Raw genomic sequence first — 27,537 nt, 5'->3', positions numbered from 1 at the left:
ATTGCATTCTGGGGGTTGGAGTGGTCTGGTGAGCCAGTCTGGCAGCTTGAATCTCACTATGTTTTTACAGTGAACTTTTTCTTTTTTTTAATCCAATAAGCCCATCTAATTTTCTTCATCCTCTATCATGCCATCAGTATCATGCTTTAAGCCAAGAGGCTTTTTTTTACCGCTTATATATAATCCATAACACTTTAAAAGTCTTTAACATTTCCTTGGTGCTACAGTTAATGTAAATGTATCTATTGTATCTATGTATCTATCCATCTATTTAACCTGTAAACAGAGCTTACAATGACAGGTACCTACAGCATATGCTTTCTGTTTTGCTCCTGTGACTGTATTTCATTCTCATTGAAAAATAAATAAATCATCTTTATTTTATATATATATATATATATATATATATATATATATATATATATATATATATATATATACATATATGCAAATGTATCAAAGATCATTATTATCTCATTTTCAAACTGCAACCAGTGTTTTTTTGGTTTTGTTTTGTCATTGTTGTTTGACACAGTCAGACACCTGTGAAAGCACGCACAAACAAGAGTGCAAATGCACCAAAACAACCCTTAAACCCATGAAATTAAAAAAAAATCTAAAAAGTGAGAAAACAAACAAAAGCAGCTTGATGACTATGGGGAGAGTGGGTGGCCATGAAAGTGCTGAATACAAGCCCACGCCACCTTGTTCCTCCCAGCATTTTTCTGAGACAGGAAGATGGATGGGCCCAACTCTAATAATAACTACACTCCACTTACCATGCCGCCAAAACTGCTAACACTGCAACTGCCCCCTGATGCTAGCTAGAACAACCACCTCTCACAATGTCGCCCACTTCTCTCCTGATTGGAACATTCTGTTAGGCAACAATATAGTAAAAGCGTGCTGGAAATCTCCAACCTGTCCACTCTCGTTCACCTTCACTGCAGAACCATGAACCTGCAGGCTCCTGCACGCATGTGAAGGCGTCTCTGGTAGTTCTGGTCAGTGGGACACACTGATGCGTCAAGCAAGATTTACGGTGATAAGAGGACATAGGCTTATTTTTTGGCATTACAAAAGCTGATTGGTATTCAGCATGGAAAGGCAGACTTCATGTGAAACTGAAGGCATAAATAGAACGGAAATAACTTAGGCAGCGCATGTGCAAAGAAGCCCGAAATAAACTAAGAGAATATTAGGAGAAGCGAGAATATAGAGAAAATTGGTAGAGATACAGAAAGACCTAGAAACACAGTGAAAGAGAGAAAAAGAAGAGCCTTTCTGAATGTGCAGAGGCATCAATAAAGGAACCCTATTGTTCCTAATAAGGTGTGACAGCCCAGTATCAACTGGAATATGAAGTGAACCACGATTACAAAGGATTAGATAACAACCACTACGCAGTGCAGTGAGAAGGCTTTTCGGGCCTGGCCTTGTTTCCTGTCTCTCTTTCTTCGTGTATAAATCCTCTACGTGCTATGTTTCTGTTCATGCATAAAAATATATGTGTATGTGTGTGTGTGTGTGTGTGTGTGTTTGTGTGTGTGGAGGATAGGGAGAGAGCAAGAGATTGAGGGGTTGTGTGTGATTGTCTCCTTTGCCGTTACATGACGTGAGGGCAGCGCACCATACAAGAGATAAAATTAAGGTCAGCTCCACCTTCACTGTTCTACGGCCTATGATATGCAAACATGCCTGACAGTAGGTGCTTCATCACACAGTGGCAGCTTGACACAGTAGCTTTTTCTCTTGAATAATCCCCTCTGCTTGCCTCTTGTTACGAAACATGCTCCGACTAAAACATGGTCAAGCCGTAATGATACAAAGCTCTGTTAATTTAGACACTAAACCATACATGTGTGAAGGAAAAACATCCTGTGACTTATCTCCTATTCCTAACATTCCTAACAAAAATTTTTAAAAGGAATTAAAATCCATATAGTTTTTCTTTCAGTTTCAGAGACTAATCAACAAAACATCCCACACCCACGTTTTCTTCGGAAATGAGCAAATGAGAAAACCTGTGCTGACAGCAACACATTCTCAAACTACCCCTGAAAATGACTTCCACCCTTCACCTAATGAACCGTCGCCATGTTGATGAAACTCTGGGCTTGTGACATTTTCACTTTCAGGAGCGCACCAGTTGTGCCTAATATTACTGCAGAAGCATGTCTAAACATTTTCAATGGAAGACATTCTTTGTGACACTCCTTCACTATCTCAGAACGCCAATGAGCCGGCTAATGCAGAGGGAGTGGAGGGGTGTGTGTGTGAGGGGGGTGGTGCAAGTAGTGGGGCAATCTACTTTCCCAGGTGGAGTCAGCAGAGCAGCCAATAGATTACTCTCCCTAGCACATTTTCTTTTTGATGGCCGTGGATTGCATCCCAGTGACGCTGTCTTGCCTCCTCTCAACCTCACTTCATCATTCCAATCGTCCATAAAATAGGTTCATTTCCTCTGCCATATTTCCCTAAAGGTGAGTTTAGCAATCGGTCACTTCACGAGATGCACTCCAGCTTTTCCCATTTGCATTTTGAAAGCAAAGAAATGGACCCGACGATGCTTGCATACCGTTGTGACCCATCAAAGTCAACTCACAGGTAGGTGACGCGAAAGCGCTGATTTAAGAAAGCTGCCAACCGCCGCAGGAGACTGTGGTTAAACATGATGATGGTGCACGGGCGTCGTGTTTGTGAATGTCAATTAAGGAGGGCCGCTGTCTGTTTGAGAGGTGGATCGATACAGTAATGAGGAGACAGAGACATAGGCGTAATCACCAAAAGCTCAGAGGTGCTGAAATCCACAGAATTAAATGGAATTGGGTCCTGCAGGGCATCAGGCCAAGTGCCACATTCACGAGATGCATTTGCAACATCTCACTGATTTTAATGATGTGGCCTTGGGGGAAAAAAAACAAAAAACGATTGCATTAATTGGCAAAACATTTGACAATGCTATAAATTTGATTGAATTGTAGATACTGAAACTCTTATCACACATTAAACAATAAAAAGCAGCACTTTACTGGTAAAAGTGATAAATACGAGGGATTAGTGTAGTGTTTAAGTTATGGTAAATATTTAACCTAAACATCACTAAAGCTCGAGCCTGGTGAATTTAAATGGAATTTCATTAAAGCTAAAAGAAAGAATGATGACTTTTATAACTCCCACTGGCAGCATTTTTACAAGCAGACATTTTGCACTCATGACTTGAATATGAAAAATTGAGCTCACTGGTAAAATAACCTTCACCACAGTGTCTGTTAAATCTGTTGTTACTCATCTTTTACAGTTGCTCAGCCTCAAAGAGGACCAAGAGGAGAGATTTGGTCTCTTTCCCTACAGAGTTCATTTATACAGAATGGTGGTCTGATTTTGTGATTACTCAGCAACAGCAAAACTGTGACCCAGTTATGAAAAACTCTTTAAGAACCAGGCAACAGGTATGTCACAGGTCGGACTACAAGGGAATGCTGCATTCATAATTCATCCCTGTACAGCAAAGTGTTACCCAACAATCCAGACTCCATCAAAACACAGTCACAGCAAAAACTGATCTATTCACTACATATTGTAATAGAAATCAATGCTGCCACTGACTCTGACATAGAATAGGATACTGTAAAGATATGTACTGGGTTTTAACACCAGCACAATGTGAGAGTCGCACTGTCTACTGTTGATGGTGCGTCTTTGAAATCCATCTTTTTCTGGCTCTGACTGGCTGAGTGAAGGGAACCAATGGAGTGAGACCTGATTTGGTGTCAAACGGAGTCCCTGGATGAGGTAGTGTGAAAGGATCTGGCATGTATGTGTGTGTTGGATCCTGAGCCACAACTTATGGTGTTTATGTGCATCCTAGTGAGAGCTCAGACTAAAGGCCAGGTTTGACTCACAGTTGCTGGACAGCGAGCAGGTTGTGCATAGTGAGTAGAAAAACTGTTTAAGTTGTGGTTTTTCACAAGGAGCGCTGTGAGGTGACCGCATTCCTTATGGAAGACCAGCATTTCACACAATTACGTCTAAGTGTATAATACACACACAGTGACTGTTAGTTTGTGAGCGTAGGACTGCTTTTAGGTCATTGTGCATTGTTCCAGTAATGTCTCTGTTATGCATCCAAAATGATTAGCATTTTTACATTGCGGTGCTGTAAAACAATCTTGAACATGAAGTCTACAGGGCCTGTTTAATCGAGCCTTAAGTTGTGTATGCACAGAGTGAAGTGGAGGATCTTGTAAACGATCTGCATTCAAAGGAAATCCTCAGCCTCAGTGAAGTAGAAAAGGACACATCATCACATAAAAATGTCAAACTAACAATGTACCTACAAAACAGTCAAGACAAACCTACATGTGAGCTTTAAACTCTCAAAGATCAAACATAAAGAAAAACTTGGAAATGTGTTGCAGAACAACCCTAAACAACCTGCTGCTGACCAGCTGTCTGAGATCCTGTAAAGTAATTGAATTTGGTGACATGTATAGTCAGATAGTACAAAAGACTTACAAGATATTAAATGTATTACAGTATCGGCTTCTGGCTCATGGACTGTAAAATATAATTTATAATAAAGACTGACTGAATTGTCAGCGTCGGAAGAAGGAGGGTGGATATTTAGCCTGAGATGATCAATTTATCTCAGTTAACTTATGGATGCTTGACAACCCAGAGGATGTCAGTTAATGATAAATAGATATAGCACTGAGCAGCGGGGACAGCAAGGACTTGGTGTGGGGGGACTTAACACATGATCAATGATGATCTTCCTTGCTATGTAACATTCATGCAAGCATATTCGGGCATGTCTATAAATACAAGTGTGCATCTCTGTTGACATGTGGGTCCTGTCCAATATGAAATATAAATGTATAATGTTGCTACAACTGTAACAAGATCTTGCTCCATAACAGCTATGATGGTTAACAGTGGGGATGGTGTTTGTGATGACACACATCTGCAAAGATGCAGATGCAGTACTCATCATAACAGACATAACTATTCCAGTGTGTAGGAATGGAAGTCTGCGGAAATTGGTAACACAAGCCATACGGTAAGCTGACAGCCTCACATATATTTCCATTATGTTTGGTCTCCTTAAAGCTGACTTGTTCAATCAATAAAGCTCGTCCACCCATTGACCCCTTCCAACTACTGTCTTTGAATTTTCTGCAACGACCATCAGAAGCTGCGCACTGCTGTCTCTCCATGTTTCTCCTGAGCCTTGTCACTGCTGACGATGGAAAGATCAGTGAACTCAGCTTTATACCAGTCAGGCCCTCCATTGACTCGTTATCAAGACAAAATGAAAGGTGGACACCTCCAATAGAGAGCCGTAGGTTTAGATGAGATAGGTTGGGATGAATAGCATACCACTCCTGTCACTTATCCCGAAGTCGAATGTTTTAGCTGGTGGAATCACCTTAAGGCAACAAGGACAAGCTTTGAATACTTATTCAGTTCAGTGAGCTATTTTAAGCCGAATAATTTTTCAGATAATGGATGTAGGTTTTTTGTTGTTGTTTTTTTTTTTTACATCTGCCACATACAAAATAAATGCATCTAATACAGGAGCTATCCTTTTTTTGAGAATTCTTATTTAGACGAATTATGAGAAAAGATTAATTGCTGTTTTGCACACTTAACATTTGGGTAAATCTAATTCTAAACTAATAACATTGACATTTTTACTTCATCAATCTACACTCAATAACATATGATAACAATGAGCCGTAAACATGTTTTTAAAAAAATAACTCAGAATAATATCTCATTCTGATGTATTCAGCCCATTTGCTGTGGTTTAAAATTATGGTCAGGTTCAGCCAGTTTGAATTGATAACGCCAGGACGCAACTTGAATTTGACTGGTGTCTACCTGGGTAGAGTCAAGAAAAGCAGAGACTACACATAAGATCCAGCTATAACGCTCATGGCAAAATGAAGTCATAAAGAGCAGGAAAGACTCTGGAGATCCTCACAAAGAAACTGTCATGCTGCATAGACATGGCTGCAAGCTACAGGAGCACAGAGGAGAGATAATGAAGTAAATTGGAAACCAATAGGACTCTAGTCCAGAACTTTATAGAAGTACAACAATCTCAGCAGTGTGTCATTAATTAAGTCCTTATGGCTACAGCAGCTAGGCTAAAGCCATTCAGAGGAAGACATGGAAGCTTACTTCCACTAACAAAAAGCCATTTTAAAGAATTAGGTCAAGAGTTTTTTTTTTTTTTTTCAACCGATAATCCCCAAAAATACTAAATCATTGGTTTGAATTTTTTTTTTATACATGTCATTTATTTTTCTTAGTTGGTTATTTGAAATTAATTTAATTCTTAAAATAGATCTGAATTTAAATGTATAATAACACTCCACTACACAACAAAAAGGGCAATTATATGAGTGATCAAACACTTTATAGGTAGACTTAAGAAGCTGAAGGAAGGGGGGGGGAAGCACATTTTGATGGGGTTTCATACTGTCAGTATGTATTTGTTACTTTGGGGGAAAAAAAGAAACAATTTTAGTCATCTACAAATATCATCAAATATCACCATTTGTTTTTATTACACACCTGCCGCCAAACTGTTCAGAGAAACATGTGTTTTTCTGAAGATATTTCAATTTGAATAATCTGTTTTAAACCAGCACAAAATAATATGTCTGTTGGACATTGCCACAGAGGCAAACCATGATAAAAAACAACTTCAAAATCCACTCACCCTTCCCTGTTTTCATCTTCATCTGCATTGGAGAGCAGCTGCGAGCCAGCCAACGAGAGGTCCAGAGCTGCAAGGGGCAGGTCTCTGTAGCCAAAGCTCACCAGTTGGACTGGAGGAGCCAAGCACTGGTTCTCATCCTCCACTGGCTGAGAAATGATCTCCAAGTCTGACAGACCTGCCTGCTCCACTCCCCTAAACACAAGCAGGAGACAGAAAGGAATGCTTAACTTACAAAAATGATCATATTTCCAAGAAATGCACTGAAACAGGTCAAATCAGTAATATGTATTCAGAACTGACGGATTAGAAATGGAATTACCACATGGTCAAGGCAGGCTTTGAGAGGGAAAAGTTGGCTTTAGACTTCAATTTCGGGTTTCTGGTAAATACATCAATGGTAGTTTTAGTAGATTGTGGATAAAAAACAGAGTATGATAACATACATCAGTGACACAGGACAAAACACAAAGGAAGTTAGAATTAAAAAAAAAAAAAAAGATTAATCAGCCCAGCAACCTCACTAAGAACACATCCGTATTTATAGTGATGGCCTTGGGATGTAACCACAGGGTCAGAAAGGTTTGCACACAAACACCCACTCTGCACCCGGGAACAACGAGGCACTCCCACCATCCTCCACTATTGTAGACCAGAGGAGTTGATGGTGTGGTGCCGTGCTTTAACAGACTTTGACAATGATAAGAGTCTGAAAATTTGAGGCACTCTCCATGATGCATAAGGAGGCTTACAAACTCAACCTAAACAATAAAGTAAAACAAAACATCTTGACAAGTGTGAAAAGAAGACAAGACAAGATTTCCATGACAAGAAATAAAGTAAGCAATTTAGTACTTATTCTTCAAATAAACACCTGGTAATATTAGTCCACTTTATTGGTAACATTGGGGACATTGCAATGATACATTATTAACAACAGCCATACACAATTCTAGACATTTGCTAGTGACATTCCTGACTGCCGTTTAATCAAGATCTTATTTACAATTTCGTGTATAAACTGCTTCATAGAGAAGTGCATTAGGAACTGGAGCAGCAATCAATCCTTAGATTCTGAAGATTTTTTTTATTTACACATTCTGCGACTTGTAACTTTCTGTGCAGTTTTTTGATAGTGATTATGAGTGAAGGCATATTCTTAAGAGAAATGGAACACTTTTCTAACAGAATTTCAAATTTTGCTGTCCGACGACAGAAACTGAAAACTATGTGAATGTGAACAGTTTTTTGGGGGAAACTGGCCGCATGTCTATTAGAATACAATATATGAAAACACAGAGAGTAGATGTCAAGCAAACACAGGTAAAAGGCTGGCATGAAAACACGACATGTGGACGTCATGGGTATGCTCATTAATAAGTGGCGTCACCAAAGAGCATTTAGCAACTTTTTTCTATTTCTGTTTTTTAAACCAGACCTGAGCAACATTCCAAAGGAAATAATTGGGAACTGATTAATACTCCAAATGCATTTCCTGCTTTTAAATGTCCAAATGTTTGAAGTGAAAAAAATATATGCAATCAGATTTCACAACTTTTATCTAAAGATATATACTGACATCATTATTTTACTGGACCCCTGCATTTTTTCTGTTCTTTCAGTGTTTCTTGCTTTCTGCACTGTCATTTTCATCATGAAAATGATCGTCTTTGAAAATATTCATCTCTCACAGTTGTGCTGCTCAGAAAATAAAGCTAACATGACCTCTTTTATATTTCATTAAGCAAACAAGCTCATGTTAGCTAGGTAACCATCCATCCATCCATTATCTTCTGCTTATCCGAGGTCAGGTGGTGGGGACAACAGGTTCAGGAGGGAAATCCAGAGGTCCTTAGCTAGCTATGAAAATTTCATTATATTGGCAGAGTACTGTTAAAAAAATAAAATAAAATAAAATTATAAAGCTGAGAAGACTGATCATTTTTTCACTTTTAGGTTAACCTAATAATAGATCACAGTAAATGAAGTTCCTGCTTGGATTTGACTGTCTCCTTCATATTTTCCACTGATTCTGCAACAAGGGCTTTGATATATTTGACCGAATATACCCACCTTCCTTTGTTAGCATATTAGCAAACATACACCCTTCTCCGCCAAAAGTCTTAAAAAATTAATGTTTAAACACATTAAGGATGCTCAGTTGTAGGCCAGCAGCATGTAGCCCAGCGTGCCTACAAGCCCCAGTTGTGTAAAAGCTGGGCCATCTCAGCAGAGCGTGGAGGTGGAAACAAATGCTGAGTGCAGCTGCAGACTAACTGAGTGTGTGCCCTGTAGTGTGTATTTTTAGACCAGAGCAGAAGCTGGTGTATCGTGTCTGCTGTGACGTCATTGCCTCTCCCTTTGTCAGCTGAGTGGATCCCCACTCTCCTTCAAACGTCAAAGAAAGTCAGGATGAGGGTGGATGGGGAGGGGAAACTATGGAGAGTGGGAGGAAAAGGGGAGGATATCAGGTTACACAAGAGGGGCTGAAATGAGAAAGAGGAGCAGGGAAAAGCGACAAGGACGAAAACAAGAGCAGGACTGGATCTAAGGAGTGGGTAGTACACATGAACTTGAGAGTGAAGTTGATTAGAAAAGAGGGTGGAGAGAAAATTGTTAGGAAAGGAGGAGGAGGAGAGATGGTTGACCACTGATAGGCAACATATGGGAGATGAAAGAAAAACGTAGAGTCTGAAAAACTGAACTAATTGTAAGTACAGGAAAAAATCCAAGGAGTGTTCGCGGCAGCCCACTGTCTAACGACACACTCTTCTATGAAAGTCATCTTCAAACTGCTGTGACAGACACCACAGACTGACCTAAAACACAACCAAGGAAAGATAAGCAACCTGACAGATATGCAGGTGGATAACAAATAGCCCTACACACACACACACACACACACACACACACACACACACACACACACACACACAATGACCCCACATTCCCACAACACAGCCTTGGTTTACTGAAATAAACAGCAATAATGTCAATGCTAAAAGAGCTTTGATGCGATCTAGAGTAACCCGAGCTGTTAGAGGGCATCCTGATCGCTGTGAATGGGTCCAGTGTTTGTGCATTTTGCAGAGTAGTAGCCTGTTATCAGAATCACAATGAAGTCAACACCGCCACCACGACCGATCTGATCTCCTCTCTGACTCACAGTGACCGTAACATTGGGAATTTCCATTTAGAATGTACTTATGTCCTATAAATGCCTTAAACACAGACAATTGGACACTGTAAAAGCTTCACATACTAGTGGTATGGTCCGGTTTTAAAACTGTGTTAAAAGAGTATAGCTGCAAGGATACATGAAGAAACTGTTGCAGTTTGGAAGAGGTGAAAGCTACATGCATGTCAGCAGAAAGGCATGGAGGCATATGATAAAACAGCAACTGTTATCAACAAACGCATAGAGAAACGGGGAAGCTGGGACTTCTGCAAAGGAATATATACTGCATTAGTCATTTTTCCACTTTATCATTAAAAAGCTGCACAAGTAAACTCAGAAATAAGTTTGAACCAAGTGTTACGGTCATTTATAATCTGGCATCCTTTCCAGAGAACATTCAGAAAATTCCAGGGCTGCAGCTCAGGTGTAAAAACAACTGAACAGATTCCCGAATTTATCAGTAAACTTAGAAATCTTAGAAAACTTCTGTATGGATTGCATAAAACAGCACTGTATTTTGTTTTTACTTTAATAAAGCGCATTTGTGTTATTACATTCTTGTCTCAAGAGCTGCTGATCTCATTCCAGTTTGACAGGATTATTTCCCTCGACAAGAGGACCTTACATTTCAAAAATGATATTCTATATAGTCAAAAGGAAAGTCACCAGGGGCTGTGATGCTGTTGACTCATGTACAATAATGCAATATATATTATATGAGGGGAAATGGATATTCTATAAAAAAAAAAAACTGCAAAAAAGGCAGCAGCATTTTGTCCTCTACCCAGACAATGATTTCAGTATAGCACAAATGTGCATATGAATTAAATAATAAAGTAAAAAAAAGAAAAACACAGTGAGGCGATGGAAATCTGTATGTGTAAACTGAGGACCTTAAACTTTAAAAAACCTACATGGTGATGTCTAGATTGTTGAACTTGGATAAGCCAGCAGAGTCTTGCCCACCGCCCACAGACCAAGCTTTCTTAAAAACATCAGATTTGCACTGCAATGTGCTACTGCGCCTTCCACGGCAGTTAATGTATGTCAGTATGGACGAGTATGTTGTTGTTTTGTGGAGGTTGTCAGTGGGCCTCCCTGACAAATTTTCATGCAAAAAGAACAGGTTCTTACTCTGTGGATTCACAGTGTTATGCCACAGTGTGTGGGCCTGATAGATGCTGTTTTCTAAACACTTCTCCTACAGGCAACATCTCATCCATACCACCTCTCATCCACAGCACAGCAGCAGGTTTGGCTCTCTTCCCAAACAATCAGGACCATGCACGTAACTACTCATGACAGACACAAGCTGTCCAGAGCCCGCCAGCCCACAGCCTGCAGTGATGGGCCTGGTGCTCTGCCTGGCTGACAGTCTAGATATCAGGAAAAAGTGCTGACGTAGGCATGGATTTCTAGAATGTTCAGCGATTTTCTTATAGCCATATTTTGTAACCTTCCATTCAATGTTCAATTTTGCAACTCTATTCTACTCACAGAGACATAAAACTTGCCTCGGTGAATTGATACATTTCTGTGTGTGTATATCAACTTGATCACAAATGGGGCGACAAAAACTGAATTACACAGTGGAATAAATATAACAGCCATTAACAGCTCAAACAAAAGATTAGCTCCAAAGAGCATATAAGTAAACCCAAATATCATTAAAATACTAATGAAACTTTCATATCATTATATTGAAGTAGTGCTTCAGTATCTTTTTTTTGATAATTTCAAGTGATACATGACAAAGACCTCAATGGATTAAAATGCTTGCAGTGTCAATGAACCCAAAAGACAAAGACGCTTCCCCTTTCTACCCAAGTGCAAATATAAACACATTTTAACAGTTGTTTTTATACAAATAATGACCTTTCTGGGTGTTCTTATCTAACAGAAAGAGGCAATTGAAAAATTCTGAAAACATAATTTCATAGAAAGACTAACAAGACTGCAACTCCAGTAGAGCAGCCACGGGACAGAGGTGATATTCAGGAGAGCAGATTTCCCTGAGGGTGGCAGATAAAATTAAATAGTGGACTGTAGAGTTGTGGGCCAGGTAGGAAAGGTCATTACGTGACAAAAGTTGCTCAAGGGATTTCACTGACCAAAACAGAAGGTCATGCAAGTAACTGGGGGCCAGTGGGGCTGAGGAATGTTCTTTATCCGACGAGTGGAAGTGGCTTGTTCATGACCCTCCTGACTCCATGCAAAATGACCGTCTTGCAGGTAGCCAAGGGACAAAAAAAAAAAAAGAATAATTTGGCTTTGTTTGCCGATCAGCAGAATACTAGAATGCTAATACACTTATCAGGTATGCTAGTGCAATCACTGTGAGCATTAAAATATTGCACATTTTATTTGGTAACATGGTGGTAGAGCGAATATCCGTGGTTTGGATACTGTGATTCACTTGCATTATAAAAAATAATGCAAGTAAATTAAAGCAAAAGATAAATTGTATTAGCAGTGATGCTGTGTTTGGCTACATAAGTTATGTTACATGTACATATATGGTGTAATGTTTTAGACTTGTATTGTTGGCATGCAATGGAAATTTTTGTTAAAAATCGAACACGGTTTTCAGTGTGTTGATTTGTGGTATAAAAATGCATTATCAACTAAATGAGAAGAAGAGTTGTTCTGCTGCCTTTTGCCTCCTCCCTAAAGGTCCGACAGCAGCTAAGTCCGACACTCTCTGGGAGAGTAGAGAAAATGTCTTTAGATGCAGGCACATTTAATTCAGAACCACACACCGCTCTGTCAAAGACTTTAGCCATTTACACACACACATGTAAGATGAGGCTTTTATGGTGCAGCGGAGGATCTAAAACACATCTCAAACTTGGGCTAAACACTAAAGACAAAGCAGATGCTTTGCTGTTCCTGCCAGCTGCCGAGGAGAACCCTGCAGAAGCTCGACATCACAATGTGTTAGTGTTCCAGACTCATCATCTCATGTGAGTCTGGAAAAGCCCACTGCAAACTTTCACAACTTCTATCCTAGAAAAAGACGCAATGCTTGAATCAACTTGATGGTGAAATGTAATTCATGTTTCTTTATGAGTGAATTAATTGCACCATGACCAAAAGACACGTCTTCCTCTTCCCCTCCAAGAAAGTTAAACTGTAACTTTGAACCATCTTTACTGCTGACTCATGTCAAATGTGATATGGACTTGAAAACTTGGTGTTGAACATAATTAATGTTGTAGCACCTGTCACAGTCTGAGAACAGCCTCAGGTACTTTCCGTGAAAAGCCAATTCAACTTCAGAGAAAGTTGCATTATTTCTAGCTGGTGGATATTAATGAAGTCTGCCAAGCACATTAGCTCATTAATAAAATTACAGATTAACCTATAATGAACTGGCAGACAGCACAATGGGCTGTTCTGGCCCTGGTGTGACCACTCTCTTATCTGACCTTTACAGATTCAAGCAGCAGAAGACACAGGAGACGCAGAGACCCTTGTGGAGCAGGACTAAGACAGTATATGTCTTCCTCAGAAATGAAAGGTCCATGGACTTTTTTTACACCGTTTTAGTATCAATTAATAGATCGTTTTAATTTTGAAATCAACATAAGGGAAATGGGCCCTCAAAGACTTAATGACGTAAAAGACAGTCAGTCTTGTATTCTTGCTGAATTCTTTGACTTTGGGCTGTTGTTTCAAATGAACTGACTTTTTTGCATGGGGCAAATATGAGGGACACCACAGGCTAACAAATATGGAATTGTTAGGTGTTCATGTGGCATCTGAATTCATGGGAATGACAAGTGTGTGGCTTTACAGCTGTTAACTCATCTAACACCTCATTGTACCATGTGCAGTAAAGAGAAGTACGTCATTAATCATATTACACTTACACAAGACTCATATAGGAACACTGAGTTGGAAGACTTGTGAAATGCAGCATAAAAAATTAATTATGTCTTCTGAGCAAACATAACCCTCGTGGCATCAGAATGTTGGACTAGACAGAATTTCCTTCCTGAAGGCAGAAAAATCAAACTGTCCAAACTCTCAGTAGCACTGCATTAAAAAAAAAAAAAAACAATAATCAGCAACATGGAGAGCAAGATAAATGGTGACGTCCAGCTCCCAGGAAGAGTCAAACAGTTTTTTGTATGCTTTATCTCCATGAAGTAAGACTCTTCAGCTTGAACATGAGTACATTTCTATCTAAAACTCAAGTCAGTCTGCGCATGCAATTAAAAGCTGCAGGTTAAAGTCAAGCTAGGCTACGTAGGTCAAGCTGAAATACTGAATATGATTTTTATTTTCATCTTCTAAGCTGTTGTCCTCTATGACATTTCAAATGAAAATGCTTTCCCAAACTCTCCAACAGATACACTGACGACCGACTTTTCCGGTCTGAGTGTAGTTTTATCCACCTTCCTTTTCCATCAATCATCTCACAACCCCTGATTTTCATCTTGCGACCCATTGGAGGGTTGCCTAAGTAAATCAAGGGACCGAACAATCCAAAAGTGTTGAGGTGTTTACAACTATCTGCACCTAAACCAAAAAGAAAAAAGAAATGCAGCTTGCTTGTTGATGCCTCACAAAAAAAATTATTTTATTTGGCTGAGAGAAAAAATTATGATTTTGACAGGAGTACTTCACTTTTACTCGGGTGAAAGCTTTTTATTTTTCTTTCACAACTGAAAATAAGAAGTTGATTTAACAAGACACAATATTAAGCAGTGCCTCAATTCCTACGTATTTTGCTATTCGAATGATACAATAGGAATTCAATTATAAATATGTCTTTAAACTGCATCTTAATAGCATTATCGTTCTTCATCACAGAGATTTTTCCAAGTGTACCTTTTATGTGTAATGCACACCATGGGCATCCATTTTTGGCATGATATGGTGTCGCAATCGAGCAGAGCTTTGTATGGAGCAATGAGCGGAACTGGTATATTCTCATAAAGGCCCAAATGGAGAAATGATTTGGGGCCATCCATCTAGGTCAAGAGAATAAATGCAGCTAGTTAAAACGAGACAAATTACGGAGTCACACTACGCCAGCAGAATCATGAGCTGACGAAGAATAATGGTTTGCAGTGTCACCCCCCCATACTTTAAAACACAAGAAAAAAGCAAGATGTTCCCTCATTAATGCATCAGCTGTTTGTTCACAGTCTACAACTTGGAGAGTAAAAATGAAAAGATAAAGCTGGATGTGGAGACTGATGATAAAAATTTATTACTATAGACAATAATGACAATAATAATGATGAATATAGTGAATCCTTTGCATTGATAATTAACATAGTGATCAGTGTTAATGACTAGTCAGTGCTCTTTGGTCAGTGCTGTGCAGGTGTGTTTGCATTCATTTTCATCTTGGCATGTGCATGTTCATTCAGAGTGACAAGCATCGGCTACTCCTCAATGGGATCAGTGTCTGACCGAATAAAAGGTCATTGTTGTACAAATAGAGACACGTTAACCTGGTAAACAAGGACAGAAGAAAGATTAAGTGACTGATGTGCAGAAAAAAAAGAGGGCGAGAAAAAAGCTGCAGCTTGAAGGAAAAGGAAAGAATTCATCAAAAAATGCCTTCTACGGACAATGTTCCTTTTCCATGATTTCTGTGACGGACTCTGAAGTTGTGGCATTTGATGATACATTTCTACAATTTTCTTCTTTCCATATGTGATGAAACAAACAGAAACAGAGATTTGTAAGTCAAACTGTCAGCGAGGGAGGAAAAGTGTCGAGATCAGTAGTAAACACGGTGTGTACCCTATACTTACTCAGCATTGGCCATGATGCTGGGTGATGGAGAGCAGAGCACTGTAGTGGTGGCGTTTATCACAAGGTTTCCACTCCCTTCTGCCTGTTTTAGAGCTACAGATCACCTTCCCACCTGAGAGACGAGGCTTTCATGTTGTACCTAGGGAGAACACAGCCAGTAACATCGCACATAACTCGTAAAGCAGGAATCCTCCCAGTGGAACAAATCCACTCATTCACCAGATTATTAGGCGTACAATGCTGAAATTAAAGCAGTACTCTTTGTTTCATTCTTTAATTCCTCCAAAACAAATGGTAATTCTCTTTTTGTTTACCCCATTTTAGAGTTATCTAATCACTAGAGGATTTTTAACAATACATTCTTTTTTGAAGGATAAACATGTTGTCCAGCTTAAGGGGCATTTGATCAGCATTTGGTACCTTTGCAGAATTATTTTGTCTTTTTTATATATATACGTAACAATAGTTACACATTCTATTTAAAAAACAAAAAGTTTCAGTCAAATGAAATTATTAACAAAGGACAACACAGAAGGACGTGCCATAGAAACAATGTTGGTCTTTTGTAACCCCCTCCCCAAATTAAATAACTTCTGTGAAAGGCTGCATACAGTTCTCAAACATTTGGTACTCCGCAGAGTTGGGTGTATTTCAGACTTCCCACGCTCCATCCATTGGTAATAATAGCTCCTCTGAAAAAAACTACACCAAGTTACTTGCATCTATCAGAGAAACTGAATGATGGCTGTGAATTCAACAACCAAGAGCCACTCTCTGTACATCAATTCATTTTCTACACGGAGCAACGGACTTACCTGTGTGAGATTTACATTGTTGACGGGTAACCGTGCCTCCCGTTGCCCTCGTGCCGGTAGTAATGTCTCCCTCAGTGGAGATCAGAGTAAGTGAAGCAGCAGCGGGCTCGCAGTGTGTGTAGGCTGCAGCAATCCTTAGCACTTTTGCATTAGACGAGCGACACCGCCGCTTCCCCTGCTCCCCTGCGCTGCACGGATTACAGTGCGAAACCTACGAGATGCTGTGGCTCAAATGCAAGAAGCATCGTCTCTCGACAAGACCATATTAGCCCCTAAGTGCTATGGCAGCGATCGAATAACGGCCCTCCTGGATGAAATCGTAGAGGGGGAGGAGGGTGTTGATCCAGTTGCAGACCCAGGTCCCGCTCCCCGGCTGAGGGTTTCCCCGGCGTGCTCAGCGGGGAACCCTGAGAGGGGAGCTGTCCAGGTGCTGAAGGGAGCCCGACGAAGCCTCGGCTGTCTAACGATCCGCCTCCACAGCAGCAGGCGGGCAACACGCAGCGAATTTCATCGAAAGGCAACCAAAACATTGACGTTTTCGTGCCGGAGACTGACAGTAGCCAGTGAGTCGTGTGACATTTGCATCGCCCCGGTCACGACATAGCAGTCCTAAAAATGTTGGCCGTGGAGTGGACGTGTGCGTGTGTGTGTGTGTGGGTGGGCAAGAAGGAAAGCCTGTGAGTAAATTTGTTCAATTCGCCATTGAGGCCAATTTGAGATCGAATTATCGGCACAGATGTTATTAGCTTTACGCCTGGTCTGTCCTTCCTCGGTGTCATGAGCAGTTTTTTTTTGTTTTTTTTCCTGCTTGCCTAAAATAATGATACTATGGGTATATAAAGTGCCTTTTCAGCAATTGGCTTAACCGTTTGTCATTCATCGGGATTAGCCAGTCGATGGTTAAAGCGCACATCAATCAATCTGAAGCGTGTCTTTCTTTATTGAAACACGCCTGGACGCGGGGTGCCAGAGATGTAATAGGCTGAGGCGCACATTTCACGGTATGCGTGAAATCAAGAAAAGCGGTGATTTGATTTAACTTGCAGTTACAACCGAGGAAGGCTGCGTGACGCCCAGTGGGCTCAGAGGCCGTAGAAGGATGAAGAAGAAAAAACAAGCACATGCTTGACCGTAGTTTATTGAGGAATTTAGCAGAACAGAGACGATTTGGCACACGTAGAAAAGTGCAACAAAAAAACAACCTTCCTTTGATTAACCTAACTGTCCACATAATTCTTAAACACTATTATTGGGAAATTAATACATTACAATACAAAGATGGGAGATACTACTGCCACCAGAGTTCTAAGGAAACTTTTTAAAAGTTAAATATTGGACCCTTCACAATCATCCATTCTTGCAACAATCATCACTGCAAAAGCTCCACTTAACATCAGCAATTTTCAACATGACATCAGTTACCTGACCTACAAAGCCTATAGGGGAAATTGCACCATTAAAACATCGGGACATTCCAATTGGTCAGGAAAGACGCCTGCAATCGAATGTCAGGGATTTCTGGGGGGAAAAGAAATCAGAACATAAACATACAGCACTAACTAGATTTTTCAGAGGCCAGAAGGTGGAAAGAACATCAGCTTGCCATACAGGACTTAGGAAAACACTAAAAAAGCAATTTATTTAACATGTAACGACCCTAACATGTAATTACCCCCATCTCTCTCTAACCCTGGACATTACAGAGTGATTTCCAACCACCGTCGACCAGCATCACTTTCAAAGACAAAGGGGCAACAGTTCTGTCCAGTTTTCTTTCTTGTTAAAGGAGGAGTTTTTCCTAAGCTACAGAAGCTGAGGAGATGAAGTGACGAATGAGCCCAACCATTAACAGCTGGAAGTAGGTAGTAGTAGATGTGACCTGACATGTGAACAATAAAGGTGATTTATTGCACACAGTTCGGTAATAGTAGGTAATGAGTCAAGTTTAATTTTGCCATTGGTTGCACAAATGTGTACAACCTGCATAAGTTTACCCTGATTTCTACCAGGGGGGGGATGCCACATTTCTTTTACCTACATGAATAAAAAAGTGCCATTGCTGAATGAATAACTATGATACTAGCTTGAGAAACACTACCGTGTGTACTGCACATACCTGCAAAGCAAACGGACCGTAAGGTTGGGGTCCGGGAGTGAGATATGCCTTTAATATGTGTGAAATTTGGGAAAGGTTTATACAAACATATACAAAAACAAAATGACTTTTTTCTCTGAATTGTGTGAGGCTCACTTGTTTGAATTTAATGTAAACCTGTGTTCGTACAGCCTCCAAAGGGTGAGATCTCCCAAATGTTGACATTTATGGTTAAAAGGATAATTTTCCTGCTTTTTAAAGTATCAATGGAGACAGCAATACTCTCCTGTAACACTCTGTACAAAAGGTTTGCTGCTGCAAACAAGAGCATGACAGTTTGTCTTTTATCCCGTTTGTTAATTGTTACTGCAGCACTGTCAGCCTAGATGGACCAGGGTCATGACGGTAGTGTATGCATGCATCAGGTTGTCCGTGTCGCTGTCGCACAGTGTGTAGTCATCTTTAATGATGCGGTCGCAGCCGATTTCCCCGTTGCCGAAAAGGCCAAAGAGCGGCATGTCAGGGAACACCTTGCGAAAAGCGTCTGCTTCTACGTTGGCCTGGTTGTTGTAGAAGTTCCGGCCTCTCCCCACGCAGGCGAACATAAATGCCAGGGAGTTTTTCTCAGGAATTTTGGCCGCTTTTAGCCGCCGGATGGTGGTTTCAGCTGCCTTTGCAGTGGTGACGTCTTGGTCCAATAGCACCGACGCCCCCTGCACTTTGGGGCCACTCAGAGCCAGGCCCACCACGCCGTACGCTCCCTGGCCACAGCTACATGGTGACAAATTATGGAAAGTGTAAGTACTGTAGATTGTGCAGTGAGAATTATGAAGCTATGAAAACGCTATTTCTAATGGAATTTGATTAAAGCCTTATTGGCAGCGACACAAAGGGTGGTGAAGAAATACAGATGGCAAACTCTGAAATTACTAATGAGCAGCATCGGCAGATATGTTCTCTGGTGCTGTGTGTGAATGGAGTTTCCCTGGATGTTGGCAGCCAATTAGATTTCCCAATTCTCCACATGACTCTGTGATGGACCGTTTAAAGGACCACCACAGGGTCAGACCGAGGCAGAAATATGTTTAAGAAAACCTCTAAATACTATGTCATGTTTTTGCTTTATGCATTTCTACTATACATTCTGCACACAAAGAATCTTGATCATACTGCAGGACATTAACTCACCAGTGTCTAGGAGGAGAAAAGACACTTTCTACCAGCCCTCCTGCAATTAGAGCCTTGGTCTTGGCCAGCGGCTCTAGAATCTGTTTGAGGAACCGTGCTCCCTCTGATTTATACGCCTCATAGGCAAACAACAGCACTACTCGCAGCTCTGGGTTGTCAACTAGTCCTGGAGAGAAAGTACACCAAATAAATGTGTAACATAGCAAAAGGGTGTGTAGGATGTTACAGAAGTTTAGAATTTCTCAGTTTAGATTACTGAATAACTTGTGATTCTGCACTCACCTGCTTCTTTCAGGGCTGTAGGAGAGATGGTCTTCTTACAAAAGTGAAAGGGCTTGATGCGTACACCTTCAGTGCCAGGAAACATGACCGCAAAGCCAGCCTCGCCCTCCTGGTGCTCCTGGGGAGGGCTGGAGCAAGAGCCAGTAGGGGTCACTGTGCAGAGAGCCAAACGCAAAGCGGCATGAAACAATATGTTACACAGTACGCAGTCCCCTCACTGGTCAAAATGTGTTCTAATCCTACTCAATTTTTTCAATTCTCAAATAATATGAGCAGCTGTGCTAAATGATGAGATTCTCACAGTAAAGATCTCGTGAAAATGAACATTTCTGAGTAAAAAGCAAGAAAAGATGAGCTAAGAGAAGGGACACAGAAGTAAACTACTGCTTTAAAGGAAAAACCAGACCAGAGCAGAGCTTAAAGCCTCATATTTATTGAGTGATTTGTTAAATTACCGGCGAGAGTAACGAGCAAAAAAATAAATAAATAAAAAGGAGCAGAGTGTGAATTTACAAACACATTTGTATGTAGCATTTCAAGTGAGAAGCAGCTGGAATTTTATCTCAGCTTGGATTTGGTCACTCTCCATGAGAAGAACGGCATCTTGAGGTACATTTGCAGAAGATTCACCCATCACAAACTGGTGATCGTAGCTGTGGTGAGAATTGCTTTCCCATAATCAGCCACTCAATAACTTTATTAGCAAAGAACAAATGTGTTCCATTAAAAGAAAAGGCAACGCTCACCATGTGATTTCACAACCGTGAATTAATGACATAATAACAGGCACTCTCACTTTAGGAGATGGATATGCTGCAATGCAAATGAGAAAACATCGGGCTGCACTGCCATAAATAAACAGATCATAAGGCAGCCTCATTCTCTGCTCCTACGCTTTTATTAGATTTAGTTTTGGGGCTCGACTTATTCCTGAGCCAAAGTGCTGATGTGCAACTGAATTTATACAAAAAAAATAATCACTGATCAATCAAAAATCAGGCAAATGTTATTGCTGTCATTAGTCCCCATTCCTTACTGTGTGCCCGATAATGCTATTCATTATGATTAAAAAGAAATCTGGAGCTTCAGTAATCCATCTTTTTCATCCACATGTACAACATGTTTACCAAGAAGCATCACCGATAGGCTGTGGTAGTGTACAAGTGACACAAAATGGGAAAGTAAGGCCTCAAAGCTGGGATAAAAAGTCAGATCACACCTGCTGAAATATATCAAGCTGCGAGGAACAGATTTGATGTACAGGACGTCATTCTAGGTTTAGCAAATGGGAGCAGCTGACTATACAATACACTGCATGAAAGCAAGAAATCAATCATTCAATGCAACAGATAAATGCTGTATGATTTAATGTTTTTTCTTTCTTTCTTTAAATCAGGCATCTCTGCATCTGTTTAAATGGACAAGCTCCCCCTGCTACAGACGGAACCTTATGCGGTTGAAGTTTTAATTTAACTGAATTTATTCTGCATGGTGACCCCGTGGAGGCCGCCGGCTGCCATATCACAAATGCGAGTGTTAACAAAAACAGCCGATGCAGCCATTAAACCTGACAGATGATGAGAGCCTGATCGGCCATCATCCTGCGGAAAGGGAACATGGCTGATGGAGAGTCAATTCTCTGAGGGTTGTGATTACAAGGAGAAATGGGGAGCACAGCACCGGGACCACGAGGCAATCTATCAACCAGTGATACCAGCCACCAGAGGCGCTTTCTGAGTAGGCAGCGGCAGCAGAGGGGATTAATGTGTAGTTCCCTCAACTGCGAGGTGAACGATTTCTCTTACACGGGTTAGAAAAACTTTTCACTTTCAGAGCAATGTAGTCCAGCAGATAAACAGAGTAAGGCCACACTTTTGTACTGTCAACGAGTTTTGGAGTAGAGCAGAACAGCACTCGATTCAAAAGGGGGGGGGGGATGCAATGCTGGATGACACCATTTCTAAATTGCCCCAAGCATTCGTTAGTATGTCTATTTAAGAAACAATGACATGATATTGAATCTGTCCTTAATCAAAAAACAAAATGTTTTATTCCTCAAATGTAGAAAATGTACTTTTTCCTGTCATAAATGCTTAGCGAAACCAAAACAAAAGAGGAACACTTACAGACTATGCCTGGTGATGCGATGCCGATGACGTCACAGCCTTTGGGGAAAAGCAAGTTCAGTTCTTCAACGGTGTCCGGACAGTGGCGACTTCTTTTTGCTTCAGTTCAACAGAAGGAAAAACAAAAAGGAAAACATTTTCATGAGATAGGTCACTAAAGCCAAGGCTGTAGCCGTCTGGATTTAAAAAAAAAAAAAAAAAAAAATAGCCAAAGTCAATCATCTTCATCAACAAGAAGGACAAACAACCCTGCAAGGGTTTGTATAGTTCCCAGAGAACCTCGACTTTAACAGCAGCATTAGTGCGTGAAGCGAAAAAAGACACCGCAAACTCCTAAATCCAGCATTTTCTCAGGTGACTGATGAGCATAAACATGTTTCTATAAGAACTGGTGGTGTTTTAACGGCAAAGAGCAGTCACACCATGTACTCCTCCTAACTGCACTTTATAGATTTATGGGGGGGCAGTCTATTGCACTATTTTTAAACATGTGTGGCTGTATTTAGCTTAGAGTTTGGTGCTTAGTTATTGCAAAATAAAATATAAAAAAAATGCAACAGACTGGCATTTCTTCCTTCATTTCATACCACAGGATTGTTTTGGAAAATGGACTTAAGATATAACTCATGATCTACACTCTAGAAAGAAGTTTGCATCTAAAAGCAGCACTAAAAAAGCCAAATTGATATCAAAATCAACATTTCAAATTGATAAACAATTCTACGTTTTCCCATTTTGCATTAACTGAGAGGCGCATGGAAGACAATGGTTTAACTCAACATCATCACAAACGCAGCCTCATCTGGTGTGTTTTGAAGCAAATAAGACTGCCATTCCAACTATAAATGAGGAGACAAACTTCTATTTTTGACTAAACTATAAATTCAGACACTCAGTGCAGAGCCTGTCGTTACTTAACTGCTGAGCACTCATTAAAACACATTCTGGCAGTATGAACGGATTTCAGAGTAAGTCCCTTGTTTTGAAGTGGTATTCAATGCAATCAACTGGTTTCCTTGTAACCACAACAAAAAGCCAAGGCTGCAATTACAAAGAAGATGTGGGAAGTATTCATCACATCAATAAAATCAAAGATGTTGGACTTTCTCCAGCCTTTCTACATGCCGCTGTGCTGTGGCATAATTTAAAGGGATACGCCACCCCCAGGCCAAATTAAGTGTATCCCCGCATTCCCGAGACATAAATAAGTGTGTGGGAGCGTTTTCCTGGCGACCCAGGCATTGTCTGAATCTCACAGCACTGACCACTGCTTGGTTTCGCATAATACCTCCATGCTAGCGTCGCCAATCAAAATATTACTCCGCTCAACCTCTGTTTCGAACACAGATGGGACAGTGGGGGTAGGGATTCCCAATGACGTAGCGGGGAGTGTGCGTCGGCTGTGTTTTCCGCACTGGAAACTAGTTCCCAAACCGACATGAGCAAACCAAGCCTTCCGTGTTGATTTACACAGTCATTTGCACTCGATGTGAAAGTACACCACTCACACAGTAATTAGAAGGTAAATCAAGTAAATGAATTCACGTTGGGCGAAATATTTCGATTGGCGACGCTAGCATGGAGGTATTACGCGAAACCAAGCAGTGGTCAGTGCTGTGAGATTCGGACAATGCCTGGGTCGCTCCCACACACTTATTTATGCCTCGGGAATGCGGGGATACACTTAATTTGGCCTGGGGGTGGCGTATCCCTTTAAGTACATTCCTCATTACAAATGTGTATCTACCCTCAAATAACAATGTGCAGTTTGGCTTGGAAATGTACTGACATTGACTTTATTTGTCATTTTAATATTTGCTGTTTTCCAAAACAGTTAAGGTATCCAGATTTAATATGCGTGCTTATCTCATTCTGGGGGCCTTGTGTAATTCCACCACTGACTCCAACCATTTCACTGACAGGTGTGGGCAACTCCTTAGTTTATTCTTCATTACTTAAGCAGTTAAAAGGTCTGGGATCAATACAAAGTCAATTGAACTATCAATACAAGTGAAACAAGTCCTCCTAAGATTGCAAAAAACAACAACAGAAACCATTAAGCCCCATACACACACGTCGCTGCTATTTATTCGCTACTCGCTCACTCGCCTACTCGCCACTCGCTTGGGTGCTTTTGCTGACTTGGTGTGTAGAAGTTGGGTGGCCACTGTTTGGAGAACACTGGGGGAACGTCACCTGTCAATAATCTGTATTCTGCATTTTAATTGGCTACTCGCTTTACTCGCGTCGCTCGAAGTTGAAATATGTTCATCTCGGAATCCGCCCATATCGCATCGCTTGTACTCTCCTCGCCTACTCGCCTACTCGCCTCGCGTGAACACATAGACATTCTATTGACTTCACTCGCTGAGCGAGTAAATAGCAGCGACGTGTGTGTATGGGGCTTTAGAGAGAGCAGGAACAAAGGGAGTGGCTGATCAACTTTACTTTTTTGATTCTGTCTGAAAGATGGAGACACCAGTGAGGTTGGAAACATAAAAAGGCAGAAATATAAAATGAAGACAAGAGGGTTGTTTGCACAGAAAAGAAATAAGGTATTCACAATGTAAAGCCAAGGGAAAGAGTAGGCAAACACATCACTAACATAAAAGTATTCAAGACTGCAAAACAGAGAAGACTTTCAACCAATCACATACAGACAAGGTATGTGCAAATCCACACAAGGTGCAAATCCTTATTAAACCTCATAAACTGAAAGTACAGAAAATACTTAGACGAAACCAATGACTATTTAAAAAAGGCCGACCCTTTCTGAAAACATTCTTTGAGCAGATGAAACTAAGATCAACATATACAAGCATGAATGGAAGAAAAAAAAGCACAGAAAGCGCTTGGAACTGCTATGATCTGAAGCGAACCTCACTGTTAGAATATGCAGATGCGGTTTGATGGCTTAGGCACATGTGGCTTCCAAATTTCCAAAGACACTGGGTCACTAGTGTTTATTGATGACAGGGACACTCTTATGAGCTCTGATGTGTGTAGAGATACTGTTTACTGTCTGCTCCTGAACTCAAATTAATCCAACTGGATTTTACTTGAAGATGAAAGATTCACAATCTAAAAAAAAACAAGTAAGAGCAACTGAAGGCCGCTGCCAAATAAAGACCTGACACCACATTACAAAGGAAGAAGCCCATAGTTTGGTGATCTCCATCAATTCCAGACTTCAGGCTTAATGTGTTTTTGTAAATAACTAAAACAGAAGTGTTGTCAGTGATCAATCTGTATGACCGATGTCCCCACCTCTGCCATTTTCTGTCTAAAGCAGAGGTCTTCAACAGGGGGTCCGCGGAGGTTTTTTTTTTTTTTCAAACAGTTTTTTCTCACAAATTGTGTGCAAACGTGTGCCATCCACAGATGGTTTGAGGATTCATTGTCCCATCTACATGCATGTTTAAAGTTAAAATCTGTGGATTATTTGAATAGCTCAGTGTTGTATGCAAGATGTTTGTTTATAAATAAATGGCAGTGGCACGGCCACCCTGTACCTTGCACATGTTTAAAATAAAAACATGAATATATTAACCTGTGTATTATTTGAATAGCTTAGTATTGAATGTACGATAACAGAGTAGCTATGTTTATACACGGCACTAGGCCCCGTTAAATATAAAACACAATTGTATGCCATATAAATAGTAGGGGGGTCCCTGCTCCAACTCTCCATCAGTTTGGGGGTCCCTGGCCTGAAAAACGTTGAAGACCCCTGGTCTAAAGAACACAGCACATTATCCAAGGTAATACCAACCTTTGTTCTGTTTGTAGCAATACGCTTGTCCACTGAAGGCCTCACAGTCTACCATTGCCAGAACCGTTTTAGGCAGGAGAAACACATTCTGGAAATAATCAGAGGCAAATTGCACATGACTACATATCGGTTTGATGGTATCCGAACAAAATTACAACACAATGTTTACTCATTCAAAACATGCAAAGTCCTTAACACAGACTTTATATATTCTTTATTAACTTTAAATACGATGAGAAACGAGAAACTGCCAATTGTGCTGACATTATTTTCAGGTCCTGAAATAATTTTCCGGAAATCAGAACCATTAGTCCCGCTACCTCACTGGTGGAAAACAGGAAGAAACATTTCCATTCGTTTTTCTGTAGTAAACCACTCACCGGGCACCAAGCGTGCCTACCTTAAAGACAATCGTTAACGTGACCTTCTACACGTAGCTTGTTTTGTTTCATCCTCCCACAAAAATAGAATACAATACCTCCACTTCGTCAACCAGGGTGCTGCAGAGAGGATGGACCTCTGAGGTGGAGGGTCCAGTGGCTGACACCCAGGCCAGATGCTGCTGAGTCCTGAGCACTCTGCGGGCAGTGTTTCTCCACAGTCTGCACACACTGAGAGGAACCACAAACACATTCAGGTTCACCGGCTGTCCAAGAAGTAACTTAGCTAGCTAGCTTCTCTACTGACGCCTTAGTAACAAAACAAAAAAAACACATAAAAGCACCAAAAACCAACTCACTCTTAACATAATGCAAAGTAACCATTAGAGCAGTAAGTTTAGTTGCCACTTTAGCTTCCTGTTTTAGCCTGAACACCGTTTTATGGAAACAGTTTCACTTCCATTCGACGGACAGTCGAAGTAAACAATTTAGCACGCAAACACTTTCCATTACCTCGCGATCCGAAGGAGCGATTTGGTTGGTACGAACGTCAGAATTCTCTCAACTACTTCGGCAACATTGCTAAGTACGTAGGCAGCCTTGCTGTCTTGCAAAGGATCACTAAACTCTTGATTTTCACACATATTTAACTCTCAAGCGGCGAGTCCCAGCACAGCTGCCCAGCTACGAACTTTTGCCTTTGCACTTCCTGCTTTGCCGGGATGCCCGTTATTGTGCGCGGTACTGCCCCCTCCGGCGAGGAGGGGTATAACGTTTATACTGTAAAGTAGTCATGGAACCTGGTTACACTTTAGGTACCTTTATACAGAGAAAATCTGTTAATTCCTGCCGATTTATCTGCACTTGTTTTTTCACTGCACATAAGATATGACACGTTTCCTTTTTATCCCTTTAAGAGAGGAGAAAGCCTATTCTGAGCTCAACACTTGCGCAGAGGGGTCACAAGCATACTGTTCTTAGAGCATTATATATATATATATATAAGCTTAGGTGTCACTGTTACAACACACATTTCAAGCTGCTGACCTACAGAACATGTGTGGGTTCTTGAGACAGTGAAATACTACTGCATTAATGGTGAACTGCAATAAGCTAAGGGTTATGACTTATGTTTGGACATTTAAACACAGGTGCATTTCTTCACTAAAGGCTCAGGTTTTTCCCCATTGTGTCAA

At 40.7% G+C, this 27,537-nt stretch overlaps 2 protein-coding genes across 2 annotated transcripts in view; both read right to left on the bottom strand.

Moving 5' to 3' along the window:
• The window catches only part of LOC142385295 (transmembrane protein 266-like), a 44,396-nt gene extending 26,897 nt beyond the window's left edge, over positions 1-17,499 (bottom strand). Inside the window, exons 1-3 of the mRNA XM_075471693.1 lie at positions 16,499-17,499; positions 15,683-15,822; positions 6,734-6,925 (exon numbers count right to left, since the gene is read on the bottom strand). Coding sequence (XP_075327808.1) covers positions 6,734-6,925; positions 15,683-15,696 — 206 coding nt within the window. The 5' untranslated portion in view covers positions 15,697-15,822; positions 16,499-17,499. The remainder of the gene's footprint in view (positions 1-6,733; positions 6,926-15,682; positions 15,823-16,498) is intronic.
• A 119-nt stretch (positions 17,500-17,618) lies between these two features.
• On the bottom strand, positions 17,619-27,045 carry fbxo22 (F-box protein 22). The gene is made up of 7 exons (XM_075463759.1): positions 26,855-27,045; positions 26,440-26,572; positions 25,962-26,049; positions 22,190-22,288; positions 20,064-20,216; positions 19,782-19,947; positions 17,619-19,364 (listed from the first exon to the last, which is right to left on the bottom strand). Exons 1-7 carry the CDS (start codon positions 26,983-26,985, stop codon positions 18,971-18,973), a joined length of 1,164 nt encoding a protein of 387 aa, XP_075319874.1. The 5' UTR covers positions 26,986-27,045; the 3' UTR covers positions 17,619-18,970.
• Between the last annotated feature and the right edge of the window lie 492 nt (positions 27,046-27,537).

The sequence above is a fragment of the Odontesthes bonariensis genome, chromosome 1 (genome assembly GCF_027942865.1).
Source record: "Odontesthes bonariensis isolate fOdoBon6 chromosome 1, fOdoBon6.hap1, whole genome shotgun sequence".
Taxonomy (NCBI): Eukaryota; Metazoa; Chordata; class Actinopteri; order Atheriniformes; family Atherinopsidae; genus Odontesthes; species Odontesthes bonariensis.
This window is presented reverse-complemented; position numbering and strand designations above follow the sequence as displayed.

Bases quoted from the DNA above. Each gene is read 5' to 3' on its own strand.
- fbxo22 (XM_075463759.1), bottom strand. From the start codon at position 26,985: ATGTGTGAAAATCAAGAGTTTAGTGATCCTTTGCAAGACAGCAAGGCT. The intron at 19,948-20,063 runs GTGAGTGCAGAA...CTTTCTCTCCAG, and splicing joins TACAGCCCTGAAAGAAGCAG to GACTAGTTGACAACCCAGAG. The intron at 19,365-19,781 runs GTGAGTTAATGT...GTCACCATGTAG, and splicing joins TTTTCTCCTCCTAGACACTG to CTGTGGCCAGGGAGCGTACG.